The 20,329-nt window shown below is 41.9% G+C and overlaps 1 protein-coding gene across 1 annotated transcript; it reads right to left on the bottom strand.

Moving 5' to 3' along the window:
- Window positions 1–297: 297 nt before the first annotated feature.
- On the bottom strand, window positions 298–15,352 carry LOC119915409 (protein phosphatase 1 regulatory subunit 1B-like). Its single transcript, XM_038734928.1, has 5 exons — window positions 15,018–15,352; window positions 7,570–7,653; window positions 6,695–6,770; window positions 2,145–2,273; window positions 298–2,046 (listed from the first exon to the last, which is right to left on the bottom strand). Exons 1-5 carry the CDS (start codon window positions 15,144–15,146, stop codon window positions 1,913–1,915), a joined length of 552 nt encoding a protein of 183 aa, XP_038590856.1. The 5' UTR covers window positions 15,147–15,352; the 3' UTR covers window positions 298–1,912.
- Between the last annotated feature and the right edge of the window lie 4,977 nt (window positions 15,353–20,329).

The raw sequence follows: 20,329 nt of genomic DNA, 5'->3' as shown, positions 1-20,329 counted from the left end.
AGACTTATTTTCACATTGAAATAGATGGAGGCAGAGATGAGTGTAAGCAGTGTAAATGTAAATAATAGCTATGTGTATAAAATGCTTCAAAATCATCCATCGTCGCATATTGTTGCAATTCCATGTTAATCTTAACATTTGCTATGGTATCAGTGTTTTTGTTATTTTTGATCAGTGTAGATCTGAATCTGAGAATATGATGTGTAATTAGAAGTACTGAACATTGGGCATCTTGAGTTGCTTATCAAATATTAGCCAAGGACTCTAAAACAGATATAAATGATTGTCCAGACTTTGTTGATAGATTTAATTAAGTTTACAATGGCAAAACAGTTTATACTGTGGACAAAGACAAAAATATAACCAAAATTGGTTCTTGGCTTATCTTAAAAGATATTAAATGTGTTTAATTCAACTGCTTTTTTTTTTTCAAATTTTAGTGATCTTGTGACATCTTTAGGGACAATGTAAAGAACACAAATAGTGGTGTACATCCAAGGCTTTACAAATGCACAAGAAAAAATGTCATAAAAGGGCAAAAACTTGCTCAGGGCCCTTATTTAATAAAACCCACTCTCATTTACTGTATTCAAACATATGACTCCGTTTGGGTATTGAAATGCCAAATAAAGCACTTGTAAAGCACTTTGTCTTTCTTTTCTCAGAAAAGAAATATGATTGGAACATTGAACTTACTGCAGATTAACTCCACAGACATACAATCACACGAACAACAACTGCACAATATAAGTGTTTTATTAGCAACCAACACAAAACACAATTTATCTACAAGGTCAACTTATAATATATGTTGCTTTTGAAAAAATAGGTCTTTTCTCAGTTACCAAACATCCTCTCTGCCATCCCAAACAGATCATGCATGCTAATCGCCATGTTACAAAAAGCCTGTGCATAATCAAACCAGAAAAACTGTCCTGCATTATCATGATTAGTCAGATTAGTCTGATATGATGTGATCTGGTCTGCTGTGGCTTTGGTGGCGCTCAAATGCTCAAATGTCTACAAGGTTGAGGAAAGCAAAGTGAAATAGTTTCTTTTTACCAGTTTGAAAGCATCCTTATAGTTTTTGGGTTACATTCCAATAGGATTTTGTCATCTTATCACTCTTTACTGTATTTTATAATGTAGTATATCATGTAATAAAGTGTATCATATCTGTGTATCACATACAATAACTGCAAGACCTTAGTCTCAAACTGTATGACACATACTATAAAATAGGAACCTCATCAGGGCCCTAAGACATTTTTTCACTTTGATCATATCAATACAGATATGATTGAATCTTACATGTTTACATGTATGCATTAGATAGAAATTTTATCTTGAGCTGTGTGCATCATCTGCTCTTTCTAATTGTTCTTAAGGTGTGTGTTTTAGCACCAGTATCACTGCATGACATGCCCTGTAGATGATGTGAATAAAGGTGATTCAAAATCTGATTCTTCACACATGGATATACTTTGAGCAACTCTTAGAATTCTGTTTAATCCTGTTTAACCTAAAAAAAAAAGTTATTTGTATTGAGAAAATGCCACTTTTCTTAGCAGTTCTCATATTTTTTGCGCAGTGTCCTTGGCTGACTGGAATTTAGCCCTGGCATCCTTGGTTGACTTAAATCTGATGTCCTTCACAAGTCTCCAGATAAACGTTTCCTCATACCTGCTCATTAATATTCTGACCTTCCTTATTGCCCGTCTGTTTTCCACATTCTCTCTCTCTCTTCCACACTCTTCCTCAACTCTTTTGTCTCATGCAAGCACATACTCACAGACCAAAATAACATACACTCATACATACACCAATGCATGCACACACATGGCCTATATGTGTGCTATGCAAGTTTGTTCCTCACTAACACTCAGTTCTCCATTGGAGTCCTCTTCTTTTGTCATTCTCCTTTTCTTTCCTCTCTTTCTTTTGCCTCCTTTTTGTCTCTGTGGTGATGGCTGAGATCAGCACTTCCTGTCAAACTGTCGGGCGCAGCACACTGATCTTTCAGTGGTTTGCTTTCTTCCTTTAGATCTGGCAAGAAAGGGAGTTTTCAAAGTGTAAAATATGTCTATGTGTGGTAGGGTACATATGCAAGTATAAGATGTGAAAGACCGTGCTGTCTGACCCACCTGTAGCTGAGATTGTTTGCTGGCTCTCCGTCTCATGTTCCTCCTCTTCATCCCCAGAAGAGGGTTCCTCTTTGTCCACAGAAGACATGTCTAGCGAGGACAGGTGGGCCTGGGCCATCCTCTGAACAGCTGAAAATACAGATCAATATATAGAATAAAGTAGCACTGTGCCAATTTTAAAAACAAAGATCAATTTAAGCCTTTAAAAAACATATAATGGATGAATTAATTGACAGGTGGATATAAGAGATTATGTACTGTATGTCTGTGTTTAGATCTTTTGGCCACTTGGAGGCAACAAAAATACATCCAGTTGTTAACGAGCAACATAAACTGGTGATGAAGTCCAATATTCACTCTTGTTTTAGCTCTGATTTTGTCTTTAAAATATTGGTCTTGAGCAGAGGGTTTGTAGAGCTTTTTCTCTGAAAACTGCTGCCTGCTACGGCCTATTGTGATGCTGTGAGAGTTGTGAGAGCAAACCAACACAGAAGAGAAAAATAGAATGAGTTGAAACTCACTTAAAGCTGTAGGTTATGCAGTGCAGTGTGTCTCACAGAAAGTGCTTTTACGGTTATGAAGGAATAGTAAAAATAAAATTCTGGATTTCCCTCTGATGTCCTCTGGCTGCTCTGCTTCAACTCTGTGATTTCCTGTGAAGTTTCCTGATGGACAGATAGCTTTCCTTTACAACTAGCTGTTGCTAACAGTAGGTCCTGTTATCAGCTGGCTCTGAACCAGCAGTCCAAAACTTCTAGGATGGCTAGCTGCATGGCTATCTGAGTAGCTACCTTAGTAGCAGCTGCTGTTAGCAGTAGTTAACTGCTAAAGTTACCAGTAACATATAAACTATAAATCGGCAAAAATGGAGGCATGGAGCTAAAACTGAGTGTTCAAAACAGAGGGGGAAATGACGTGCTGATGCAGTGGACAGTATGAGAAATAAAATGTGCTTTTTGAACATTAAAGCATGTAAACCTTTTCTAGTAGAAACCCTAAATACAAGTATGAATCTGAAAATGAGCATTCTACGGCACCTTTAAAGGATGAGCCATTGGTTCAGTAAAACTATATAAAAGTGGTGTTAAGGGGCAGCCCTCTCATTGGCCTGTAACCACACCCAACAGTGATGGCATGTAGTCGTGGAGTACACTTGTACATCACTGCTGCAAGGTGCGAAGTTATGCCACTGGAGGTCAGAAGTTTTCAGGGAGTCTCACTCTTTACGTACAGTACAGTGGCAGTTTCATGACAGACAGATAAAATATATATAATATAGTGAGCTACATTATACTGAGCTACATAATTTCAACAGCAATTGTGTTATTGTTTATAAGAGGTATAACGTATCACAAAATGGATATATTAAAAGAATCTGGAGGATTGGGCAGTCACATTTTAAGTGTTTCAAGCAATCTGTTGTGGTAGCAGCCCGGCTGACGGTGAGTGTCCTGTTTATTTCTGTTTTTTTGCTTGTGATTCTGTTTTTCCCTGGTGTTGTGTCTCCTCCTTTCCCCCTGCATGTGCTCTCCATCTCTCTCTCTCTCTCTCCCTCCGCTCCTGAGCCCAGCCAACGACCCGCACCTGCACCTCGTCAGCCTCCTCCTCTGCCTGCCACACCTGCCAGCAATCAGCCTCATCTCTGACAGTACTTCTACCCCGGTTCTCCAGTCAACCCCTGCTTGATCGTCATTGCTCCTTACCCGGTCCACTCACCTCCGTCCTCCGTGCCGTCACCTGGGCTCGCCACCCTGCCCTCTCCCCTTGGACCTCTTCCACGGCGTCCTCCCGGCTCCTCCCCATGCCTCTTTGCTTCCTTGGTCCCCAGTGCCCCCGGCTCCCTTGTCTCAGTCTCCTCAGTTCCCCGTGCCCGTGTATCCCCAGCGTCCGCCTCTCCCTCACCTCCACTCCCTCAACCCCTTTTCCCCTTCAATAAAGCCTGTTCTTCCCGATTGTTGCATTTGGATCCACTCTGTCCCCACACCACAACAGAACTATCAAGCCACAAAATGGACCCAGCAACCGTCTTCCAGGAGGCAGCGAATCAACTCTGCATGGAGTTGTTGGAGTTGGAGGAGATGTGGAGGGACTCGAGTCATGGCGACAAGAGGGCTCCTCTGACTTTTGGCCAGGTAAAAGTCTCTCAGAGGCCGTGGCTGAGAGACTCCATCCCTGAGTGGCTGGCCAGGTTTTTCCACCTACCCGCTAGCCCCCAGTGGACTTCTTCCCGACCTGCTAGTTGCAGGCTGGGAAGCGTCCTCCTGTCCTGCCAGGCCCCTGCCGCTCACCCCCAACCTGTCCCTCCTGTTCCCCGGCCTGCTAGTGCCGCTAGCCCCCAGCCCGATCCCCGACCTGCTGGCGCCGTTAGCCCCCAGCCTGATCCCCGGCCGGCTAGCCCCCAGTCTGGTCCTGATCCCCAGCCTGCTAGCACCGCTAGCCTCCAGCCTGTCCCTCCTGATTCCCGGCCTCCTAGGGCCTCTAGCCCCCTGCCTGCTCTTCATGCCCCGGCGGTGGACCGACCAAAACCTACTCTGTTGGTGGTCCGGCCCACCCCTGCTCCTCGTGCCCTGTTGGTAGTCCGGCCAACCCCGGCCCCCCATACCTTGTCGGAGAACAGACCGAAGTCAGCCCCATCGGTGGTCCGGCCGACTCCCGCTCCTCGTGCTCTGTTGGTGGGTCGACCGGATTCAACCCTGTCAGTGGTCCGGCCAACCCCTGCTCCTCGTGCCTTGTTTGGGGACCGATCGGGTTCAGCCCCGTCGGTGGTCCGGCTGACTCCTGCTCCTCGTGCCCTGTTGGCAGATAGATCGGCTTCAGCCCCATCGGTGGTCCAGCCGACTCCTGCTCCTCGTGCCCTGTCGGCGGATTGATCGGCATCATCACCGTTAGTGGTCCGGCTGACCCCTGCACCAAGGCCGTCACCCAGCCCACGGCCCAGACCACGCCACCTCCTTGTTCCCTGTCCACGGTCCCCAACCCTCCAACCCCGTCTCTGGTTCCCCCTGCTCCTGCTTCGGCGCCGGCCCTCAGCCCAGCAGCCCCGTCCCTGATTCCCCCTGCTGCTGTCTCGCTGCCGGCCTTCAGCCCTACTCCCCGGCCTCTGGAGAGGTCTCGCCCTACTCCCCGGCCTCTGGTCTCGCCCCACTCCCCGGCCTCTGGAGAGGTCTCACCTTCATACCAGTCGCCCCTTAGCCCGACCTCCGGAGAGGTTACGCCTTCTCCGCCGGCCTCGTGGTCGGCCTCCAGGGGCCTCCGGTCCTCGCCGTCGACCCTCTGCTCGGCCCCCTGTGGACCTCAGCTCAGGCTCTCGACCTCCCATGTTCCCTCTCTGCCCTGCATCTGGGAAGCCCGCCTCAGGTCCCATGTTCTCTCACTGCCCTGCCCCTGGGACGTACACCTCAGGTCCCATGTTCTCTCACTGCCCTGCCCCTGGGACGTACACCTCAGGTCCCATGTTCTCTCTCTGCCCTGCCCCTGGGACGTCCGCCCGAGGCTCCTTGCCCCCTCTTGGTCCCGCCTTCAGGCCACCCACATGAACTCACACCTGCCAGCAATCAGCCTCATCTCTGACAGTACTTCTACCCCGGTTCTCCAGTCAACCCCTGCTTGATCGTCGTTGCTCCTTACCCGGTCCACTCACCTCCGTCCTCCGTGCCGTCAGTTGGGCTCGCCACCCTGCCCTCTCCCCTCGGACCTCTTCCCCGGCGTCCTCCCAGCTCCTCCCCGTGCCTCCTTGCTTCCTTGGTCCCCAGTGCCCCCGGCTCCCTTGTCTCAGTCTCCTCGGTTCCCCGTGCCCGTGGTTCCCCGGCGTCCGCCATTCCCTCACCTCCACTCCCTCAACCCCTTTTCCCCTTCAATAAAGCCTGTTCTTCCCGATTGTTGCATTTGGGTCCACTCTGTCCCCACACCACAACACAATCAGATGTTTATTTGTTTTTTTCCCCCTTTTTTTAATTTAGTCTTTGACAATATGTTGGTAATGATATTTGGTATAGATTATGTTTATGTAAAAAAATAAAAAGAAGGTATAGCATTTTGTAATGAGGATGTTAAAATATAATTTATCACACCAACATTTTCAGTAGAACAATGTAGACATTTTAAGCCTACAAAACAGAAGATAATAATAAGTAATATACATATTTATATCAAATGTTTTCTGTGTCTGTATGCGTGTGACTCTGGGTGTATGTGTGTGAGACCATGTTGCAGCTGTGTGCCCATCCTATAATCCAGGATGATCCAGCACAGACTCACAGCTGTCTCTGCTCCTAATCTCACATAACACACACATTGTCTCTCACACACACATACACACACAAACACACACATACATAAACTCACGCACACACACACACACACACACACACACACACACACACACACACACACACACACACACACACACACACACACAGTTCTCACTTGGATAGGCGCATATTCCAAACAGATATAGACCACATGGCAGTTGCCACAGCAGAATTAGGTCTCCCAAATTCTCTCATTTTGTGTAATTCATTACACAGACACATTAAAGACAGTGTGTTTACCTTTAAGTGAGGGTGGCTGGTAGGCTGACGTGTGAACCAGTTTGGCTTTCAATGCTCCATTTTCCCCCAGAACCCACTGCAGAATTAAAACATCCAAATCATTGTTTACATATACAGTAACGCACATATGCACAGTAACCTACATGTTTTATCAGGGGAGTCCATTAAAATACCGGAGACTCAGATAAATTAGAAAATATAGTAAAATGGCTATTATTTTGTTAATTTTGAAATGTTAGCATGAAGGTAGAAAGGAAGCCAAGATGAGACATTCCTTTAAGATGAAAAGGTGTGATCCAAGAGACACAAAACAATTGCATTTAACTGTCAGCCGTATTCAAAAGAAACCAATTTTTTGGTTTTGGACTTAACCAGAGTCAATTTAAAGACTTGCCATTCACCACCTGTCCACCAGCTGCCCTCGGCCCTTCCCACCCTTTATATCTTCCTTCATCCTTTTTTGTTTGTTTGTCTGCATTGGAGTCCTATTGCCTCGTGACAGATACAGAATTGGCTCAGATTGGATTTTTTTTTTGGTGTGCACCCACTCCCACCGAATATACCTCCTGCCTCTGATGCAAATTTGCAACATTTCTTAGAATGCCTTTCTTCAACCCCCAGGCAACAAGTCTGAGAATGCTGCATTCACTTTGTGTACATATAGAAAATTTAAGTGATTGTTTAACAATCAGGAAAACATTAAACTCACACCCCTCACTCAAAACACACAGACTTGTCATTACATTGTGTTCTGGTGTATTGAGGCAACTGGCAGAGCTGGAATCTCTTCAGCCTAAAATCATATCTCTGCTCATTAATTCTGAAAGTTTTTGGTGGATTTTGAAGGCCAAAATAGTGCACACCAGCTGAGCTACCTGATGAGGGCCAATTTCTTCGTCTGGTGATGGTGGGTCCGTCAATCTGAAGAGCGTGGCTGGCGTCGGTCTCCGACGTCGAATCTTAGCAAAGAGAGAGAGAGATTGAAGACTTGAATGTGCATATATTTGTGCATGTATGAGCTACGCAAAACCCTGACACAAACAGCCCCATCCATAAAAACAAGGAACAGGGTGTGACTGATGTGAAAAGGCTTTTATTTAGCCTTGTGGATTTTCTTGCAATGAGAAAATGCATATTATTACATAACAACATTCAAAACATTGTAGTCCAGACTTCTGAATGAAGATTAAATCTGGTCGTAGATGGCAGCTGGATTACTTTTATTTGTGGCAATCATTTATGTTTTTCAATTCGCCCAGTGTGTTATTTTATCATCAGATGGATGTCGAATTCTACTTAAGCCCTCTTGAACAATCTCACATCATTCTCCCATATAAAAGCCCTCTTGCCTTCACTGATTGGTGCTGGGTGGTGGCTTGTTCACAGTATAAATACCGGTGTTCTGTTTCTTAGGTTTTACACCTTTCAACATCATGACAGTTTTTTGTCCTGTCCAAATAGTTTTGCAATCTTTTCAGTTACTATATCAGTAAAATGAACATAAGGCATCATTATAAAATTATCTCCAGCTATTGCAGCTATTGTCACGACTGATGTATTTTTAAATGCACGTGTTGGATACTACCTGAGGTCTCCACTCAGGTCACAAACTGTGGGCTCAAAAACGATATTCTACATCTGCCATCCTGTTGATTCCTCATCTTCCCATGTTCTATGTGTGGAGCAGAGTGAGTCATGGAAAGCAACAGTTATGCAACTGATAGGAAATGTGCTGAAAGATAACTTTAAAATCTAAAGTCAGTTTCAGTCTGATATGTGTATATTTTGAGGAGCTCATACTTTACTTGACTTTTACTTGATGTAAACTGTTACATAACAACTTAACAATGCAGTTATTCAATCTGAATGGGTTTTCTAACTAGTACTAGTACTTTATTGGAGTAATTTCATTGTATGCTTATACTTACACCACTCTATTTAAGATGGAACTATTACTGTACTACATTTATTTTACACCTATAGTAACTCGGAACTTTTATATTGAGATTTTAAATAGGAAACATTTTATTTATTATTTATATAATATAATGCATTGTTACTAATAAAACTACACAAAGTATATAAAGTAGTTAGTTAATGAGCTCTACCATGTCCAACTACAACCTGAAAGTACTCCTTATTAAAGTATTAATAATTATGATCCAATAATATAACACTACAGGGGCTACATACTAAATACTTGTGTGTTGTTTTCTTCACCTGTTTTTATGAGTTAAGCCCAAGCTACACCAATGTTTGAGTATTTATAGTAAAATAATAAACAATAAAAAAACACCACTGTCTTCTGCCTAAGAATAACTAAAAGTGTTATGAAATAAACAATAGATGCATCACTCTCTCTATTTTGTAATGTGTTGTGGTAATAATATCGTTGTGAGATACGAGCGGCTGCCAAGCCAATCACGGGTGAGAGTGTAGGCACGAAATGTGTGGGCAGTTTCCACGCTGGAGTAACTCTTTTCTCCTTCTTCTTCACTCTGCGTGCTCATACATATTCATCACTCAGACACTAGAATTAAATATGCTGCCATTGTGAAGGAACAGATTTAAATATGAATTACAAAGCATCCAATTAGAGGTTGAACATGAACATTTAAATGCCGCAATCTAACAAACATGAGCAGTTCCACACACATTGACTGACACACACGCACATCTCTCAGGAAAAAAGCATGTGCAGTCAAAGGACCAAGCCACAGGTGAAGCACCTGTCTGAGAGCCTTTTCAGACACAATGACCTTTTCTGAGTGTTTTGTTAACACACTTGCCAGAAGGTCAGGCCTCTACAGGGAACATAGTCCTTTTGCATGTCTGAAATGCCTGCAAGTGCCTGTTTTGATTTGTAACTGATTTGTTTCACATTTTTTAGCGTGTGCATCTACAGTAGCAGGGTTTGTAAGAAACATTTTAGCACATTAGAATATATTAGTCATCCTCTTGACTGGGCTAAATGGTGGGATATAACAATCTTCAGTGTGTGTGAGCAGTACGTAACCTACTGGTTTGCTGAAATTTGCTATTATTAAGGATTTGTTTTGATTTTTGATTTATAATTTTTGACAATAGCTCTGCCATTACAGAGTTGAGTTAGTTTTGGTTTTTAAACATTTATTTAACTAGTCATCCTGACTTATTGGACAAGTACTGTATTTTTATAATGTTCAATAAGGTTTCAATGATTCAGTTTTGTTTGGGATGACAGTAGCAATGACTGAATGAGATATGACTGCTTTACAAATCTAGAATAGGCTGTTTTACAAGTAAAGTGGTTACAGTAAAACTTTTTTGGTATTTGAATTTCTCAATGACAACTGTCTTCTACACAAATGGCTAAGTCTGTAGAAAATGAAAAAACATGTATTAACATGTCTGTTTCAATGGGCAAAATGGCCTTTAAACACCCCACCATTTGGCGGTGTGGTGTGTTTAAAGAATAATTAAAACACAGCTGAAAGTCATTTTTGACAAATTTTGCATAAGACTATACATCTTGAAAACACAAAACTTTAAAAACGAACCTAATGCTTTATGTTGTTAGGTGCACAAATGGTATGTGTGCATTCACTGAAATATCGCTCAAGGTTTTACACACCATCATACAGGCTGTATAACAAATCATATAAATAAACTTGATGCAACCAGTCATACACCATGCTGTGGCCAATGAGAGTAAGGACAGCTGGACCAAACACTGCACCAACTGTGCATGTCGGATGTGTTTATACATTTTTCTGCTTCAGGTTTTATTGCCTGTTTGAGAACTATGCAGCAAAGTTTGAAATGCAGCAGCTACAACCACACTGCCACAGAAAATGCCAGAAAGAAGAATTTAAACAGCACAGGAATTCTGTTAAGTGCTCACATAGTAAATCATTAAACCCCCACCTCATTTTTTGGTAGGTAGGATGATCTTCAGGGTAACCTAACATTCAATCTGGAAGTTTATATTGCGCAGTGACAGCACTGGGTGGGTTGTGTAGGCTACTAAAGAACCCATATGCAGAAATATCCTATCTACCATGCATTGGAAGCATAAGTCCATTTGCCGTGCTTTCAATTTATTCTGCGAATAATCCTGTGTTGAGCTTGATTTGAGGTTCAAGAAAAGATCAGTGAAACCTACTACTGCCATTTGACCTTTTGTTTTCCAGTGAACATTTTGAAAGAAAAAATTAGATGAGAGTTGATTAATGAACTTCACATCTGTACATTCAACTGGAGTTACTGTATCTTCTTCAATGGCAAGCAAATGTGTTTTTCCTGCTACCTGCTACCCAATTTAGGAATAATGTGTTAACAGTAGCAGAATGTAGGCTAGGTTTGTTGAATAAGACCCTACTGGAGTTTAGAGCTCTTGGCTGTCCTGCTGTGAAAATTTGTTCTTAGCATTAGCTGTCCTTGCCCTTGATTCAGGCCTCAGTCATCCACAGCTAATCTCTTTGGTTTTAATCAGTCATCTCCTTGGCTGGTGATTTTTCTCTTCCCTTTTTGTACATGCCTTCTGTCAGTTATCTTTCCCTTTTCCCCCTCCCTCTCGTCCTTCTCAACTCAGGACTTTTTATTTATTCCCTCCCACTCTTTCTACTCATCTCTCTGTCTGTCTCTTTATCCGTGCTACTGCTTGCCATTTCAGTGCTAATGTTATGGTCGTGTTTTGGAAATGTTGTACACAAGCTGACCCACACATATTCTTCTTGAAGCCCCATAACACTTGCAGAGGTTTTAGTCACTCTCAGTGGGAAAGGGCAGCAGGGTCTGCCTTTCACATGGGAAACAAGGGATGATATACCCTGACCAAGTCTCAAAGGGCTGTATGAGAAATCTATTGGTGTGACAATGACCAACTTTGCACTTTTATCTCTTGAGCAGTCATTGCTGAGAAAATAATACATTTACCCCATTCCTCAGAATCTAAGCAGGGCAATGGTAGATTACAGGAAAGGTGGCATTGTTAAGTTAAATCTCTATCATGGTTTCAAAAAGGGGAACAATAAAAGCTCCTGATCAGCTACCAGAGGTGGAATATTAGGACTTTATTCAACTACTATACTTTAGTACAAATTTGAAGACCTTGTACTTTACTTGATATTTCTCTTTTTTATTCCACTTTCTGCTTGTTCTCCACTACATTATAGAAATATTGTACTTTTTACTCCACTAGAGTTATTTGACAGCTTTACTATTTACAACTTTACAAATCAAGATTTGTGCACACAAAACATATAAAATAAGATGTTTTGTTGTAAATTGAACTACCAGCAGTATATACAAGTACAGCTGAATCTATTAGCTGATCTAGAGAAAATTAATTGGCAATTAAATGGTTTCAGCTTTGGTTTTCAGCATTTTGAGAATTCACTTCTTTAAAAAAAATATGTTTAATAATCTTGATTTTTTTTTTACTTGTGGTTGGACAAAACAAAGCACTGTGAACATATCATATTTGGCTCTGGGTAACTGTGACAGAATTTCAGAATTTCTACAAAACGTACAATCAAACAGTTGCAGTACTATACAAAATAGTTAAATAAACTTCACCTCAACAAGCTACTCAACTGTAAAAGCCTGCATTTACATTAGTGCATGAGTAATAATAATAATCTAATGCTATCACATGTGATAGAATAACAGTCACAGGAGACATTTTTCTGCACAGAGTATTTTTACTTTCAACACCTTTTCCTAATCATACTTACATATTTTTCTTAAACCTGGGGTAGGCAATGTTGGAGAACTAGCAAGAGACAGCTAGATTTTGAAAGTATCCAACTGAAACAATTCCACCCCCTCCCTATAGGCTTCCCTCCAAAGCCACATTTCCATGTGCATTAAGTGCATGGGTGGATCGCGCGTAGGTAGGTATGGTAGATCAGCCAATGATTACATATAATGTTTGGCCGTGCTTTTTACAGTCCTGAAACAACCACAGATCGTTTTTTTGTTTATTGTATCACAACAAAAAATGCTTCTGAAATAAATTGCCAATAGTTTTAAGTATAATTTTCAATGCAATCTTTTTACTGTGTGGTATTGGTACTTTTACTTGAGTAAAGCGTCTGAATACTTCCTCCACAACTGTCAGCTACGGTCAAAGTCCCTTGAAGAAAGAACCATTTCCCAGAAGCATGCTGGGGTCACTTATCCAGGAGGGTAGCGGTTTCAGCATTCACACATGTCTCAAGGACAGTTGAGTCTCATCCCACATGACAGGACCATCAGGCAGTATTTCTAATTAACAAAGTGGCAGGCTGTACTGCAAAGTTAAGTTTGAAAATAAGGAAGAGGAAGGAAAATAGAAGGGGGGTTCTCATGCGTGCTGCCTAAATTAAGGATTATAAAACTTATTTTGCAGCTGAGTGACTGTTTATCCCTTCAGCTGGATTGCTGGTATGTTAAGTATTGAAGAAATGCCTCAAATCGCCAGCTCATTTTTCTCCACTATGAATCTCAGCAACAGGTGATATAAGGATCCAATCCCCTGTAAATTGCAACACCAGAGTTAGGGCGCTTTGGTTGCTATAAGAAAACGTATTATGATACAAGAACCTTGTAACCTTTTGCATGTTTTGCCAGGGAATGCTGCTGCTTTAATTCCCAATAGATCCACTGTGGAAGATTTGCAGTAATCTTACTTGGTCCTGTGCTAGCAAACTGCCAGAGCGTCTTAGAAAATTGACTCAGCTCACATGATGCTGTCAATAAGCGTTTACGGGTTGGAATTTATGTAGGAAGGGGTCTTTTAATACTATGGAAGTAATGAGCAGTAGTAGTAATGGTTTGTTTCAGACCAGTAACAACTTACCATGAAAAAGAAATTAACACATCAGATCAGGAGGAGCTAGTTTAACCCAAATAGTGTTCTTAGCTTTTCAAAAGTACTATGATGAGATTTTTATGAAATCTGCCACATGAGGATGCTTTAAAAAAAAAGCAAATGACTAGGTAAAGAAAGTAGTCTAAAGCCTTAGAGACTGCATGCTGGGCTGTAAACAGCAGTGGTGTGAGAAATATCTGAGTGCCTATATTATTGATTTATTAGTTTATTTTTACTTTCCAGGCGAAACATGCTGTCCAAGCAGATGTGCCATGAAATCTCAAAATCTTCTACTGGGAAGAGGATTCTGGACATTGCACCTGGTCTCCAATGAGATTCCCACCAATAGGGAGCAGCAGGCTCTTAAGACAATAACGCCTTTTGTCTTAAAAGCGGAAGAAATCAATAAAGCAGAATTTAATGGAGGAATGGAGTTGGAGTTACCTTGATGACATTTATGGGCGGCCATTACCAGACTAAATGCTGGTCTATATCCATACTGCACCAGCAAACATTATTCCTGTTGCATGCTGCACTATTTTTCTAACATAATGTCTACAGTACCAGCTCAGCATGTTTCAGCTACATTTACTTTGGAAAAGTTCAGCATAACCTACAGAAAACTGAGTTATGCTTGATTTATTTTACATAATGCACTCACCACCTCCTTCTAACATGACTAACAATGTAACCTATCTTTTGCTTTACAGATGTGGTGAATGCATTATTACTCAGGCACGTAATCTCATTTTTAATATTACTAACGGTGCCTTTATCCCTCACTTCCTCCTCCTCCTACTCTTCTTCCTCCTCATGCATGCTTATTGAAGGGCAGAGATGCCTCATCACTTTTAGGGGATCCAACCCCCCCCCCAAAAAACCTAAGGCTGCACAGCTCAGCTTAATCCTAGTGCTGCCCATACCCTGCTGCCCACAGAGAAATACCCAATGTACAAACTACAGAGTTCTGCAAAGTCTAGTGCTAGACTGGTTATGTAACTGTCTGTCAACCTCAATGGCAAGTCCTGATGCTTCAGAAGCCACAGAGGAGGGCAATGCTCACTTTGTGGATACTTAAAAGTCAGGATGAAAGTTGGAAGCACGCATGTTTCAGATTTGTATCTTTGTACTTTTACCGCTTTTGCCAGGTAGGCTAAAACCATGGTCCTCTGTGTCCATTTACCTTCTTAAATAGTCTATAGAATAAAGCTGACAATGTGCTCTTGAACCTCACAGTCTAAAAGTAGTGCTTATGTGATTAGAGATTATGTTTTAGGCTGCACAAAAAAGGGACACAACACACTGGTGATCCTGAAATGGGTTTGGTATATGACCCAGGTCTGACCTCATTCTTCCACACACGCGCGCGCACACACACACACACACACACACAAACAGACGGACACATACACCACCACCACCACTATGATGACCATCATCATCATCATCATCATAGGCTTCACACCACACTCCCCTATATGCTCTCACCATCTCCACCTGCCGCGGGTCCAACTGGGTGGGCACGGCGGAAGGCACGGAGAACTGGATCTTCCTCCTCGCATCCTTGTCTGCCTCTCGCTCCATCACCTCCGTGTCTGCGGGCAGCAGCGGGTTCATGGCATCTAGCCTGTCACCTCCACAGCCAGGCGTACAAATGTTCAACTAAAAGTCCGATTTAACAGCCTGTGTAAGCTGTATGGTTCTGCAATGTATAAAAAGATAGGTTTAAAATAATGTATCTGTTAGTGACCAGCGGCATTCCTCTGTCCCACCAGTCCTCTGGTCTCTTTGGACTCTTGAGTTGCGTTTGACAGCTTTGCCTGCTTCCTCCTCTCTCACGTCTCTTTCTCCCTCCCTCCCTCTCTTACACACTGTCCGTTTAGGAGTGAAGGTGGAGGGGCGGGGGTGCGGGGGGTGATGCTTTCAGTTGCCGTCGGAAAATGTCTGCAACTGGAATTTAAAAAAAGTGGCCCAGAAAGCAATTTCCCCTGAGATCGGCAGGAAATAAGACGTTTCTAAAACTGTCAAGATGTCATCTGTGTTACAGAAGTTCAAAACACTTTCTTTGAATTTTACATAGGGCCTATTAGTAATGGCATTTATTGCAGGGAGAACGTGTATTTTTTTTTAAAACTGCGACCTCCACAAGACTGTCTTGTAAAATAAAAAAAAATAAAAAATGATCGCCTACTTAAAATAATAATAAACTATTAACAGAGCAAAAGAAGGGGCCATTGAGTAAAACTGAATAAAGTTTAACCAAGTAACTATTATAATAACAATAGCAACTACTTAATTACTATATTCAGTTATAAGAGAGAATTAGAAGAGATTATTATATTAATTATTTTCTGACAAAAGGGACATTGCGTGCAATATCATGGATATAGATCAGCCATATACATATAAATATCAACCATATGTAGTATATCTGCACTTGAGATTTTCGTACACACATAGCTATATGCAACTCACTAAGAAGCAACTTCAGGAAATGTGTTTATTGGTTATTTTATATTTGCAGTAATGCTGCATGACAATTTCCCTCGGGATGAATAAAGTTCTATTTTATCTCTCTATTTATCATCTACTGGTGGCTGTTCTTCATTTTCTTGGCACAAACTGGATGTGACTTAAAACAAGATATTTCATGCACAGTATCTAAGAAAGTTGAGAACACAGCAATTCAAAGTCCCCTTTGTCAGCAAACCACATTATTTGCAATTGTAAGCTACTGTTCATGCACAATGTGCAGTAGTACATTCTCATTTTTTGATGAGGAGCTGAAAGATGGTTGCAATCAGCTGGATCTCTCACGCTTGTCACCAAGTCATCATGAAATCCCGTGAAATGCTTCTCAAAGTAGAGTCAAAAATCAAACTGCTGTTTTTCAGATAGCTATTTAGGCTATATCATATATACTGTAAATGGTAGACCACTGGGAAATGCATTGCCATGGCAACAGTTTCTCTTCACAGTGTTGAGTGTTGGCAGTCAGTAAGCATTGTGTCAGTGTGTGGAAGTGCTTCAGAGTAAGTTCGAGGAGAGACAGAAATTCATGTGCAAATGTATAACAAAAAGAGAGAAAGACAGAACTTCTTTTCAATTAATGTCAATAAATCAGGAGACCATATCATTCCTGACCATGGAAACACAAACAACTGCTCCATAGTTTTGTAAATTATTGTGCATTTAAAGATAAAAATAAAGGGGTGACACAAGGACGAAGAAAAACATAGAACAACAACCACGGAATCTGTGTGAGGTGAGAGAAAGACGCTTTCTTTTGTGGATATAATCTTTGCTCACTGAGTGTTTCACACATTTATGTTATCAGACTAATTGTTGATTTTCCTCTTGGCTTGGTAAATACTTCCTCTCAGCTCTCATGCAGTTGGACTGGAGAAGTATAGCAGACTGTCCTGTAACAAGGGCGCCGCCTGTTTGATCCCGGTTCCCACAGGTTCACCCTGTACTGACATGAACTTGAGAGAGGCTCTGGATCTCTGCCAGCTCCGGAGAAAGTTGCTGCTGACAGCAAACTCAGAGGTCTTCAGATGAAAAATAGAACTTGCACCTTGGAAATTTAAAACAGCCCGTCTGTGGCTCAGTTCTCTTACAGTTCAAACTGTTACCCTTGAAAAGTGAACACGAGCATTTGTTTGTGTCATCTAATGTTTAAAACAGAAGAAATATTTTCAAAAAGAGAAGACATGCATGGAAATACACAACATCACATGTTACAACCACACAGCATTAAAATACACAGAGCTGCAGAGAAATACTGTATAGGATTATAGTATTATGACCACAAAAGATAACTGTAATGTGCATTTCATCAGTGTCAATATCAGTGATGCGGTGAGCATTGTTGTCTTTTTTCATACCACCACTAGGAGGTGTCTTATGACTTCTGCTGTTTGTGTGATGAACACAATATGTGATAAACACATGTTTTATTTAGTCTGGAAATATTTCAAGTAGATTTGATATTGCAGGAAGTAATGCAGTCAACTTGGGACTGCATTACATCCTGCAACACCTCAACTTTCCAGGGACATATGCAAGGATCCTGTTCATGGACTTCAGCTCGGCGTTCAACACCATCATCCCGGACAACTCAACCAGCTCACTGTGCCAGCCTCCACCTGTCAGTGGATCACAAACTTCCTGACTGGCAGGAGTCAGCAGGTGAGGCTGGGGAACATCACATCCAGTACCTGGACTATTGGCACTGGCGCCCCCCAGGGGTGTGTGCTCTCCCCACTGCTCTTCTGCCTCTACACCAACACTGCACCTCAGGACACCCATCTGTCAAACTGACGACACAACGGTCATCGGCCTCGGATGGTGATGAGTCGGCCTACAGACGGGAGGTTGATCAGCCTGCTCTCTGGTGCAGTCAGAAGAACCTGGAGCTTGACACGCTCAAAACTGTGGAGATCATGGACTTCAGCCCTCCTGGAATCCTTCAGGTTTCTGGGTTCAGCTATATTCCAGGAGCTAAAGTGGGAGCCCAACACTGACGCTATCATCAAGAAAACCCAGCAGAGGATGTACTTCCTGCGCCAGCTGAGGAAGCTCAACCTTCCTAAGGAGCTGCTGATCAACTTTTAAACAGCCTGTTCTCTGCACATCCATCACTGTCTGATTTGGATCTGCCACCAAAAAGAACAGAATAAAGCTGATTCTGATTCTGAATGAAAGTATGAACCATTCAGGTCACTCCAAAAAAAAGGGTTAAACATGATTTGCATTTGACTGAGACAAGCTGGACATTTCAGATAACAACATCATGATTTCAGAATCAGAATATAAATGCATGGAATACATACAGACATTAGGTTCAAAGCATCTTTGGAAGATGAGCATAGTGACACGTGTTGTTGTCACACATTCATTTCTAGAAAGTCAAAATTTATCATTAGCAAAACAACATCTATGACACCTTACTAAAAAATAAACTGACTCCATGTCCTGTTTAGTGTTGAGCAAAATGATGACATCACTTTCAATATTTTGCTCCAGACATGCACAAGCCTTTAATTACCAGTAGATGTCACCCACATGTAGCATGAGAAAGCACATGAACTGAGGCTCCTGTGTGAACTCAACCATCCAACTGACTGACAATGTGCAGAGAACAGCTTTATTTTAAGGTTACTTGTAAAACCAAAGAACAAGCAGTTGCAGGAATCACCCTTGTTTCTAAGCTGAATACTCCTTTTGACCTCCACATGTTCCGCTTTAAATTAAACCACTAAAAGTCAGTCCGAATAAAACAGCACAATGAACCAGACTCTCATCTAGGTTTAAATTTATTTAAGCTCATTTTTAAAACTCAGTTTTTGCCATTCATGCATTCATTTGGTTACTTCAGTATTCCCATTGAACTGTGGAAGTAATTGCATAGTGGTTTGTAACCCACGACATAATGATATAGGACACCTCGAAATAATAGACTGAAATCAACATAATTAAATCATTATTTTGTTGGGAAACAGATACGCATCTTCAGCTCCTTATTAGTCAAATTTCAATTTGAAGTGTATCATTGTATTAATGACATATCGTCCTTTGAAATGAAATGCTAAGTTTTTTGTCTTTAAATTTTTAAAATTGTTATAAATGTGATTACAGCATGGAAAAAGACTAAAAAGGAACCTCTATGTAATCACAATTTGAAAATGATGAGGGTATTTTTCACTAAAACCACCAAATTAGTCAAATATAATGTTCTTCAGTTCTTCACATTTGTGTCCCTCAGGATGATTACACAGGGGCACCGTGTTGGGGTGTGACCCTACAGCCAGTCTTCATCAGCAGAGGACAGGGCTGGACAACCATGAGCAGAAACATTTTGATCTAGCCATTCAGACAATTTGGTTTGCTTCACTGAAAATGGAAACGGTGAGCCAATAAAGTGTACTTCAGCAACGTTATGGCGAAGCCTTCCAGTTCTATTTTTTCATTCTTATATTGCCCCTCTCTTTCTCTCTTGTCCTGCTCCATCTTCTGGCCCTTCTCTGCAATCTGTGCCTCTGCCACCTTTGGCACCAGCCCGCCCACCGGCACCGGTGCCAAGCCTGGCAACCCAAACCAAGACGCTCTGCTTGGCTCAGTTCAATTGACTCGTTTAGGCAATTGCACCCTGACTCTGATCTTTATGGCGGGTCCCTTATTTATCCCAGGCCTTTGTGTGAAGGCAGTAGTGTTTTCTGTCTTGTCAGTTTCCTGTTGGAAACTCAGCTTTGCCTTATAACATTTCTATTGGGATTTAGTTGTGCCTATTGGCCTATTTGGGGCATTTTCTACTAGCCCTAATCGTGTAATTTAATAAATTTCCCTAAAGGGTTTATTTGTATTTTTTGTTGGTTTATTCATCAGCTATTTATTCCCTTATCCAACAAAATCATTACCCTATAAGCAATCCTTTAACAATCCAATAAATGAATGATATCATTCTAAAACTGATAATTATAGGATTGCTTTAATTATTTCTGGTAAGGGGATTGTTTTCCTAAACCTTCTCTATGAGATTAACCCCGTTTTTCCCAAAGATGGAGGCTAACAGAAGCTGTTTGAATCCAGTGCGTTTTTTGTGCCATTCACTCCTTATTCCATTTTCTCTTTCAGCTCAGTGACAGATGGCGAGTCCCTCTCCCCCAGGGGTAAGCCAGTCTCTGTGAATGCGGCCGCATGTCAATCACCGGCTCTCATGTGATGGCTCTTGCCAATGACGTGCCAGCCATATGGGCCTGGCATCAGAGCTGGTATGTAACCCACCCAGTCCTGCCTCT

This window comes from Micropterus salmoides, unplaced genomic scaffold (genome assembly GCF_014851395.1).
Source record: "Micropterus salmoides isolate LMB-PRFRI ecotype aquatic unplaced genomic scaffold, ASM1485139v1 Ms_hic_scaffold_21, whole genome shotgun sequence".
Taxonomy (NCBI): Eukaryota; Metazoa; Chordata; class Actinopteri; order Centrarchiformes; family Centrarchidae; genus Micropterus; species Micropterus salmoides.
The sequence above is the reverse complement of the archived record's forward strand: the minus strand, read 5'-3'. Positions and strand labels throughout refer to the sequence as shown.